Source organism: Phoenix dactylifera, chromosome 7 (genome assembly GCF_051530095.1).
Source record: "Phoenix dactylifera cultivar Ajwa chromosome 7, Ajwa_hap1_PhDact_Kaust_v1.1, whole genome shotgun sequence".
Classification (NCBI taxonomy): Eukaryota; Viridiplantae; Streptophyta; class Magnoliopsida; order Arecales; family Arecaceae; genus Phoenix; species Phoenix dactylifera.
This window is the reverse complement of record NC_143196.1, coordinates 7,854,299-7,865,256: the sequence shown is the minus strand read 5'-3', so window position 1 is coordinate 7,865,256 and position 10,958 is coordinate 7,854,299. Positions and strand designations below refer to the sequence as shown.

The 10,958-nt window shown below is 36.8% G+C and overlaps 1 protein-coding gene and 1 long non-coding RNA gene across 3 annotated transcripts; both read right to left on the bottom strand.

Moving 5' to 3' along the window:
* Positions 1-2,999: 2,999 nt before the first annotated feature.
* On the bottom strand, positions 3,000-3,447 carry LOC148702887 (uncharacterized). Its single transcript, XR_015967269.2, has 2 exons — positions 3,334-3,447; positions 3,000-3,199 (listed from the first exon to the last, which is right to left on the bottom strand). It is a non-coding gene; the product is annotated as an uncharacterized LOC148702887 (long non-coding RNA).
* Positions 3,448-3,681: 234 nt separating this feature from the next.
* On the bottom strand, positions 3,682-9,438 carry LOC103714934 (zinc finger CCCH domain-containing protein 18-like). 2 transcript variants are annotated; one of them, XM_008802414.5, is made up of 8 exons: positions 9,190-9,438; positions 7,171-8,121; positions 6,815-6,982; positions 6,487-6,666; positions 5,192-5,268; positions 4,856-5,026; positions 4,633-4,726; positions 3,682-4,172 (listed from the first exon to the last, which is right to left on the bottom strand). In XM_008802414.5, the coding sequence occupies exons 2-8, from the start codon at positions 8,103-8,105 to the stop codon at positions 4,100-4,102; spliced, it is 1,698 nt and encodes a 565-aa protein (XP_008800636.3). In that variant the 5' UTR covers positions 8,106-8,121; positions 9,190-9,438; the 3' UTR covers positions 3,682-4,099. The 2 variants fall into 2 exon arrangements, with proteins under 2 accessions (XP_008800636.3, XP_038983356.3); XM_039127428.3 differs by lacking the exon at positions 9,190-9,438 and adding an exon at positions 8,590-8,730.
* Positions 9,439-10,958: the final 1,520 nt, after the last annotated feature.

Sequence of the window (10,958 nt, the reverse complement as noted above, 5' to 3'; positions counted from 1 at the left end):
GAATATCATGAGTAAAGCAAGAGTTGTATCCCAATCTCACCGAAATCTGTATCACCATGCATGTGAGATTTACATTTTGGTCCACCCAAACAAAACCTAAAAGAAGGTTGTCAAAAGACACATGCATATACAAGAGCTTGGTTGGATGCTCAACTCCCCCATACTCATGATTTCCTTAGTATGACCCAAAATTGTTGAAGGAAGGAACAAAATGGAGGGATTATTGAGGTGCGAGGTGGGAAATGCCAACCCTATAATCCTAATATTTTGAGATTCTCAAGATCACCAACATAAATGAATTTGTTATATTTGGTTGTGCCTAATTTGTCCCTACACTTTGTAGCCATCATAATTCATAAAGAGCATGCAAGAATTTCTCAAAGGGCATCTGCTAGGGGTAGTCTCTTCCATGCGAAAGAAGCATTATCTTCCTTTACTTGAATCCACAGTTGGATCGCATAATAGTTGCTTTGAGATATGTATAGATGGATGACTGAAGGAGTTTGGAGTGCTTTGAGAGCTGTGTAGCACCATCCAACAGTCTCCATTGCGAAAGACGATCAATCATTCATTCGTGCGAAAGATACAACCTAAACCCCCCTAGCAGGCCCTAAAACCTGTTTGGATGCCTAGACAAACTATTCTACATGAGTTTCCCACACAGCAGAATTTTTAAAGGAAAGAGAAAAAGATCATAGAGAAATATAGATGCATTCAAAAGACATTAGATCATGGAGTATCAAAAAATTAGGATATGAGGTTCCTTCTAAAAGGTGGCTTCTAACATCTTTAAGATTTTTTGTGAGGAGCCTGGTGAGTGTGTGTTTAGTCCCACATCGGTTATTCGCCGGACAGATCTTAGATACTTATATAGAACTAAAAAATTCAAAAAATATCTTCCGACTAATCATTTTGGGTGAGGTCCAGAATTGTTGCAAATGGTATCAGAGCAGACCCGACCTATGACCCATGTAGACTAAGAAATGCTGCAGCATAAGTATATTTGAGCTGACTACGAGCTGATCGTCGTGTTCGTGATTGGATTTGAATGGATTTTGATCCTTAGCCTCGCAAGGATATCAAAAGTTTAAATGGGAGAGTATGTGAGGACTTGTGCGAGCGTTTGTTTAGTTTCAAATTGGTTATTCATTGGCTAGATCTTGGGTACTTATATAGGATTAAGGAACCTAAATAATAACCTTTGGCTAGCCTTTTTGAGTGAGATGCTGGGTTATTACATTTAAAAAGCAAAAACATCCAAACAAGCCCATATAACATCCATGAATATTTTTTACAAGAGAAACTTGTATACACATTGCTATCACTACTAGATTCATGTGCCTGATGTGTCATATTCTCTATTACTAATCTTTCAAAGTGTTTGCAGCTACTTAAGAGTTAAGAGGCTGCGTTTCAAGATTTATATTTTTCCCCTGATGATTGGAGGTTTGTAGTAGCAAAACTACAATTTTGTTATTATCCTCCATATCTTCAGATTTCAGTGTCTAGATGTCTTACGAGGTTTTGAATTGCCAAAGGATAGCTTTACAGTAGGAAAGTTTCCAATTTTTTTTTAATGATTCGGTTCATTAAAACTCAGGAGCAAACACCTAGTTGTACAAGTTACTTTATAATTTAAAAATATAAAATTATTAAGTACCATTAAATCATAGTACAATACATCCAATTGGACCTATATCCTTTTGCTGTCTGCAATTGTCAACAAATCCCATTGATGAAGGTACCAGAAGAGTTAATTAAATATGTAACATCTGATTTATAAGTAATTAGTAGTAATAATAATAAAAATATCATCTGCACAACTTTAAAGTGACTGATTCGAAGCAAGCCAGTTAAATGTAACTTCCTGCCCTTATCTTCCATAACTTAAACATCTTACTGAGCTAAAGAAAGCCATTAGTCTTTGGCCAATTGCCATCCTGCTGGCAAGAAACGGACAGGGGATAGGGAGGTGGAGAACCTAGCTTAGATGGAAAGATGAAAGGGACTAGATTACTATCTATCCATCCATACACAAATAAGACAGAATTTGGTCTTTCAATCAGCATTGGACGGCTGTCGTCCCTGATTTGAGCCAAATGAGTTCAATAGAAGACAGCAATGGCACCAACAAATGGGCATCATCATGGGTCCGATGATCGCGACACGGTGCACCGGCTCGTGTTACAAAGAGCCAACTGCAGGCCAGATATGGGTCCTACAGACCCAAAAATAAGCAAAGGTCTTGATCATAGCCGCCCATCGTGGCTTGCATGCCGTGTTGCCGTCCGATCTCAATTACCCTACAAGGGGACCACAATTCTAATGGATACCATCTATCCCCACTTTTTTAAGGGAATTGTGTGGCAATTAGGAGTTCACATGGAAGTGGTCCCAAGTGTTCTCAAGGTTCTCATGCCACCTTCAAACCCTCTTATTTGTGGGGGTGAATACAATATCAAGTATTCCAAGTTGCATACTTGCATGGTTCTTTACCTTTTTTCCAACATGCTCTCATCCATTCACCTAATGTTTAAAGAGATCTTCTCCCCTTAAAGCCTCTTTTTGTGGTGTGGTGCCTTCCAGCGAAGTTTGTGCACAGCACATGGTGTGTCTGGTGGATTGACAAAAGGAGGCTTTATGAGCATTTTACAGGTCATTCTTTTGACTCCAGTCCAAGAGCATGAACTGTTTCCCAAACTAGTTTCTGAGTTTGAGCCTCAGTCCTGATTACTGAGGACTCTTTGGTAGGAATGTTCAGAAGTTTGAAAGAATGTCCAAAGCATTATAAAGAGAGTCAGAGAGAAGATTTTTGAAGGTCTGTTCTTTAATTTAAGCTTCTGTAACACAAAAGAAGGGTGCAACTTTGATAGGCTCAAACTGACCAACTTAGAAACATTTAGCAAATGAATTCGTGAAGTCAGATAATTTAAAATCTAGGAGATCGTGGTGTCGACACAAGGATACACATTATATATGTAATCAGTCTCTTTTAAATGAGCAGCAGTAAAAAATTAGCTTTATAAACATAAAAGAACAATTAAAAATGGAGAGAAGCCAGGTTTAGTAGCTCGCAACATGGCAAGATAACAAGAAAACCAAAATAATGAAAATTTCACAAAAAAGAAGATAAAAGACACTCCGAGAGATCAGTTTGTTTCACTGGAAATGCGAAGCAGGCCTGATGTTCCTCAAATCACTGAAAACAAAATGTTTAGGATTCTTTAGTGCTTTTGAAGCATAACTTAACAATATGGCAAGCCAACATGTCCTTCAATTAACTAAAAGAATGAAACAAAGATGCAATAACTGAAGGTTGGAGTCGAGTAATACATGGTCGAACAAGAGAAAGGAAAGCTGAAAAGCTTATGAAGATTTCTTTTAAAAAGGAAGGTCCTTATCCTCCAATTACTAGTGTAACATTTGATTCTTGAATGGAACAACTGGCTGCAACACCAAGATAATAGCTCATCAAATTATCCAGCTATTTAACATAATAAATGACCTCATCAACAAATGCAGCACATGAAATAATGCATGCAAACAGCAAACATATTTATGCAAAACTGAGTTCATAGCAAAAATAATTGGTGGCCACAGTTAATAACAATCATAGGCTTCTATACTGCTTTATGTAAAGAGATCAAAAAACATGCATGACATCCAGACACACCACGAACAAAATCAAACCTTACTCGACATTTGATTTATTTAACAAAATATGAAAATATCTTTGCTTACAGATAGAACTATACTATGATATTCTACTTCTTTGGTGTAATTTATCCGCTATATGTAGAAGTGATTCAACAACTTCAGTCTGATCCCTGAACTATTTATGCTCACTGATTACTCTATTCCAATAGAGTTCGCTAGATTACATTTCTCCTAGGTATCAAGACTTTGCTTCTGTGATTTACAGGGATGAGTATATGACTATTCTTGTATCTTTTGTATTGTCTTTGCCGCCTTCTTCACAAGCATAAAGTGGAGGAAGCTTCTACTGCTGCGAAAAAAGAAAACTTCTGTATCAATTTGTAGCAGACTGGTACACAGCATTCTGCCTCTTAACTGTCCTCTGCCCTCTGCGGTTCTTTCTCTATATAGCTGTGGAAATGCTGCTTCCTAGCCAAGGTGATGAAAAAGGACTATCTGGAAGTTCGATATGACCACTACAAAGGCGAATACACATACAAATGTAAGTTAAGGAGGAAGAGCGCTGAGTTTATATAGTGTACTACTATACAATAGCAGCTTAAAGTTAAAGAGGAGCCTTAATGAGATATAAAGAAGAAAGGCAAGATTCACCAACTGGTAAAATATCATTGACCAATGGTACCTCCCTGATTTTAACAGACTCAACAAAATTGCAAGAGTATCTCTGCGCAGAATGCGGTAGCAATATAGGCATTATAACTAAGAGCAAGTCCGAAACAAAGTTGACATGGGTCGTCCTAATTCATTAATAATGATAACTGATACAATTTCTACAGCCTTTTCGCGGTCCAAATCTAAAACACAGATCAGTATAAAAAGAAAAGGAAAATCCAAAATTAATGGGAAAATAAAGTGGAAATTATTGAAATATTTATGCATCATGCTTCAATTTATTTTTCCAACTTATTCACTTACTTATCTTGCTCACTGTAGTTGTTGCTCGTCTGTGTAGCTGTGCCATCACTTGTAGAGCCATTATTTAGAACAATCGGCATATTACTGATATGAACTGCCAAAGAGGAAAATGAGCTTTGTGAGCATTACATGAAGGAAATGTTTTATGAAGAGAAAGCAAACACTATCAATAAAGCAAAATTTGATTTTTGAGAAATAACAGAATATTCTTTTTTGCTTTCACCTTCTGGAATGTTTAGTTCATCCATCCTATTACCAGTGTCCGGATGTAGCATCGGTTGCTTAGGGGTTAGCTGCAGCTCAAGGAGGCGTCTTCTCTCAAGTTCAATTGCATATTCATGCTCTTCAATTAGTTGCTTTTTTAAAGGTCCAGAACCATCACATAATCTTGGCACTGAAAGAGGTGGAGAATTTATACATGCTCCAGAGATACTCCTCCCTCCAAAGAGAGAGAGATATAGGTGGTGGTGGCAGGGAGGACAAAAAGAAATAAAGAAAGAATGGAATATCAAATAGAGTAAGATAGCAGTTATGACCAAATATGGTGAATCCTCCGCACCTGCATTTGTACCCAGATCCATTTCAAGATATTGATAAGGATAATATGCTGGAAGCTCCATCTTTTCAGCATACTTTCTGCAAATGTAAAACATCTAAAAATCATCAGAAAATTATTAAAAGGGAAAAAAGGTATAGTCAGATTTACAAATTGAACCCACAAAGATGACTAATGTTTTCATAATATTACCAGATGCTTTAGAAAACATTGTTTTTGATAAGTGTTTCTTGCCAGGTAATACAAAACCTGATACACATATATAGACACATACATACACATATATAGACACATACATACATACATTGTTTTCATCCCTTTCAGCAACTCACAACATGAAAGAAAGAGTTTAAAACTGCAGATCCAACAATTACCCAAAATGCATTCTTAAAATAAATGCATTCATTTGCCAAGATATAGATGCTTTTAGATTTTAAATGAAATAAATGAACGAAGCAGACAGCAGAGAATAATATTACCAACTTTAAATTTCAAAAAATCATCAATTAGCATGGAAGTACGTGATCTACATCACATGAAAGCAACAGCCCAATATGCCAGGAAGATTCTACAAGCTTCCTGATATACATGGTGGTAAAGCTACAGGCACTACTCAGAGGTCGACATCTTTATAATTTACGAGACACATGATGATGCATAGAAATTTTTAAGGGCGATAAGCATACTATTAATTGTATAACTTAGGAGATTATTACAGGTTTGATCGAAAAATATATCACAAAAAAAAATGCATTCTGGGCTTTATATAGGAATGAAAGTTCAACAATCGTTATGTGTACTTTACAGTGAATCTCAGGACATTAAGCTACCATTCCTCTATAAATAATTTTCCAAAATGCGAATCTCATGAAACTCTCCTTGTTCCACCCCAAGACAAGCACTTCAAACAACTGTTGACCCAATACCCCACAGAACCAGTGGGAATGGCTACACTACTGCATTATTGTAGCTGCAAACCGATTTGACTATTTTTTGAGTTTTTCTTATCATTCTGGCTCACCAGGACTATATATGTATTTGCAGAAGTCTTATAGATGAAAACTTGTAGCGTGTAGTAACAGCACAGGGGGAAAAGATTGATTTTGACAACTGATTTCCCCTAATGACTGAGAGAAGATTAAAGAGGGGGAAAAGATTAACCAATAAAATCCAGAACAAAGAATAGAAGACAGAAGAACCTTAACATAATGCTAATCTAGCAAAAGTCAGTTGTTTTGCTGCACAAACATGGCAATATCATGAAAGAAGAAACCAGTCGAGTGGCACTGGATACTGACCTGTCAGCGGGCTTTGGTTTTTCCTTATAAGGCTTAACCAAAACACGGAAGCCACCAATGTAATGAGGACTTCCCTTTGCTAAAATAAGTTTTACAGTTTCCGGATAGTGAAAGCTCACAAACCCAAACATTCGTTTCTCTTGTCGCGGAATTCTCACATCACGAACGGGACCATACTGCCTGATCAGATACAGAAGGCAGTACCCAATAAATGTAGGAAACTTGTTTCAATATGAGGGAACATTCAGCAATCTTGTTTTGTAGAACACAACTCACATGCTTCTTTGAACTTTCTCGAGAAGGAAGAGGAAGAGGAGGAGGAGGATACCTGAAGTAGTTGACAACATCTTCCTCTGTGAATTTGCTTTCAGCTGGGAAAGTAAGATAAATTTGATGAGAGCTGGCAAGTGATGCTCCCTGATCACTTCTCTCATTCCTGTACTCCATGTACTTTGCAGCTTCTTCTGCTAGTACCACCGCATGCTGCCCATGTGGTCTGCAATTCAATTATGACCATATTTTGTTGACATTTTAAAGTAAAAAAAAAAATATAATACTCTTATATTATCTTTCACTAGAATAGGTTCTGTCCAAGAGAATTGAAGAACACACACATTATCTAAGTAGGACTAAATATTGAAACCAGAAGCACCAAGAATCAGCCGTGCTAGAGCAACAAAGTACCTATCTATAAGCTGAATGCTTTTTAGTCGGGCAAGCAACTTTGTCAAGCTGAAACCAGCCTTCCCATGACGCTGGCTCTCAGTAAGGTACCCCTCAGCCTGAAGCACCTTCCCGTATCTCTCAAGATACAACATGGGTAATGCGGCTATAGAAATAGGCATCCCTCTCCTTGATTTCAAGATCTCTATGAGCTCCATTTCTAACCTCTCCAGTGACCCAGGCAGAAAAGCTTGGTCTTCATTACCCAACTCAGTAAAATTTGGAATATAGTTATAGGATAATCCATCAGGGATGATCTGACCATGGGAGAACCTACAGTTCATACCATGCTTACAATAACCCTTGTTAAAATAATGGCAAGCTTTGACAGGGAATTCTTGTAAAGCAGGAGGTGATCTCAAGCTTGTCCTGAAACCCAAATCTCCACCCAATGCCACCTCCGGGTAGAAGTAATTACCAGATATATCAGACCCCAAGAGGTTCATAGGATGTAACTGTTCCTCGAAGCCGATAAGCTCGCCTTGGTGATGGGGGCCTCCAATAAAATCAGCATATGAAGGAGGCAGAAGGTCAAAATTGGGAACAGGTGGTTGCTGATCAGCTGAAAGATGAGGCTCCCAGTATGGAGCTGGGACACGAAAGCTTGAAGGAGAAGAGAATGACCGAGGACATGTGGGAGGAGGGGACGTATGTTGGGGTGGCTGATCAGGAAGGAGCTGCATAGGACTCAAAGTGTTGGGTCTAGGAGATGAAGAGAGATAAGCTTTGGCCTCATTAATCAGAGAAAGAATTCTTTTATCAGGTCCAAAGGCGTACTCCATCATTTCTTGATGTGTATGCTTCAAAAGAAGGTAGCCAATGATCTTGGTGGCATTCTCCGGCTCAAGATCTTGGATTCGATTAAGTAGAATCTTTGTACATTCAGTTACCTCCATTGTCTAGTGTTTGTCTCTGCAAATACCAAAGGAAAGGAAAAGAACGTTAAGAATAGAGGAAGTGAACAGTTTGTCTAGAACCACCAGAATATGGAAGCAAGAATAGCTTTCATGTAAAATAGTACAGAACTACATGGTTGGCTATAACCATGAAGATTTTTTACAGAGCAGAGTGTAACAAGCTTACATAACCAAAATAAGCCAAGTTAAAAAATACAAGTGTTCATCCAAGCAACACTTATAACTTTAAAATAATAATCCAAACTGTGGTAACTCTGGAAAATAACAGATCTGGCAAAGCAATGACCTTTTATCTAAAAGATGGAAATAACACCATAACCACCACCACCATTAGAAGAAGATGAAGGGGAGGAAAGGTGAACAGCAAAAAAGAGGAAGAAGAATGAAAACTTTTCAATTTCTTGTGCTTTATTTACTACATGTTTTATTCGCTATGTTATAAATAGACTTAAAACCCTCTAACCTTAAAATTTTAAGCAGCAGCTTTCCATCCAGACAAAGAACTATGGGAACAATCTCTTGGGCAAGAAGGGGGGGGAGGGAAATCCCCCATAAAAGAAGTGACAGAGAAGCATATATCCACCCAAAAAGAAAAAAGATACTGAATGAAAACCCAATAATAAACCTTTACCTTTTGAAAAGCACACGTCTACAGACTTCTATGTTAAAAGTGGGTATCTTGTACATCTTTTTAGCACAACCACAACCAAACCCTACTATATTTAACCAGAAACATAAGAAACAGGAAATATTTAACATAAAACATCCACAGCAATGGCAGAGTAGAGGAGGGGGCAGAAAAAGGAGGCATCTTTTCCCTCAAAAGCTACTCCCCTCTCAATCAAAGATGAAGAAGACCATTCGTTCGAGAAATTCATCTGGAAAATCGTCTCTTTTATAAGAAAATAACAGCGAAGAAGGCATAAAACTGAGATCTTTGCCACCAATCTGCCTAAAAAACCACATATATCCACTCAACTCATCTTAAAAATCTCTTTTTTTCATTGTCTTTTGAAGTAAATGCAGAAAAAAGCTATTTTGCTCTGTGTATGAAGACACTTACTCTACTATTGGATGCTCAGCATCTAATCCTTCGTCTCTCTGCAACACTGCATCACCTTAAAGAGGACCATGGGAGGGAGCGATAAGAAAAATAAACAAACAATAAAGAACTCGCTGGCCCGTGTTCCAAACGAGGTGAAGACATATATATGTAATTGGCAATTTATTTATTTATGGAATTTTATGATATATATATTAAAAACTTTTATTTAAAATATAATAATAGAACATGGAAGGAATTACGGACTGTATTTCTTTAACTGCTCGTCTGATTGCGAGAATATTGGTAAGGAAAATGGCAAGACGCCAAAAGACTCCAGTGGTTATTTCAACTTAAATGACAAAAGAGCCCTTAACCGATAAAGGATTGACTAGACAGTCCTGCATGGATTGATGTGGAAGATTTAGGCACTACTTTAGTTAAGTGGTTCATTAAACTGAACTCCAGTCTTATGTAAACAATTCATCTAACAAATGACAATAATTTTTTTGTACATAAATCATCTAGATTGCAATATTTGCTTAATAATAAACGGGCATTATACTAAAGTGCATATTTTTTAGCTTGCAAATTATCCATATAGTATAACAAAAAAATTTCAAGTATGCAAGAAAATGTTCTACATCATCACGTATGGTGATTGTAATATATTTGTTAGAATAATTTTAGGGATTACGTAACAACTTGCATTATTTATAATATTTTTTTTATCAGCATGATTCTGTGTCAACCTATATTAGTTTCCTTTATTAGCATTATTTTATTAGAGTAATTTTAGAAATCACATGACAACCTGTATCATTTGTAATATTTTTTATTATTAGTGAGATCCTATATCAGTCTATATTATTTTTCATGAATAAAGTCTGTACACGAGTATATATAACCTCTAAGATATACCGAATATGAAAGGACAGAAAAATAAAATCACTTTTCTCTCTCTCTTTTTCTCCTTTTTTTTTTTTCTTCTTCTACAAATATTCCAATAATATTGTTGATATAGATGGGGGGAAAGAAAACCAGATCCTTTGAATTTTGAACTCCAAGCATGATTATAAAGAATGATGTACTAAGAGTTGTTAAATCATGCATCACAACTTTCATATCCCGTTCTCATGAAGAAAAAATCCAAGCTCTAAGCACAAAAGAATGCAAGTATAGGTTGGCAAAAGTCAGATGGGTGACTAGATTGGCCAGAATACTTAAGTCTCTCTCGAGTCCTCTGCCTCCCTTATTGTTGTTGCCCTCTACCCTTAACTACTTCATGGTTAGCTTGGATCTTTTTTCTTTTTTTTAAGGAGATAATTTTATAGCTGGATTTTTAACCTAGGATTACAAGGGGGACAATTGCCTAGCTATTTCTAGGACTTTTCTACCTTCATAATCACTTATGCTAGATATCTCCTCTACCCAACTACTTTGAAGCAATTTTGATTTTTTTTTCTCAATAAGAAAATATCAGAGCATGATTTCTAATTTAAGACTATTGGGGCATAATTGTCATGACAAGGTATGCATGGTCGTATAAACTTTTATATCTATGGTGGAGCTCAGGGAAGCTTGGAGTGTCACAGTGTTGCTTTAATTGACTAATACCTCAACTATTGGTCAACTTTCTTATTTATAAGATCTACACTATTGGATCCTTCGACTAAATTCTTGTGATTATTTTTAGATATATCGAAAAGTCTAATCAATTTATGCAGTTGTTACTTAGGAAAGGGAGCATGTTATAGCGCTACGAGTGTTTAGGTTTGACGTCATTCTCA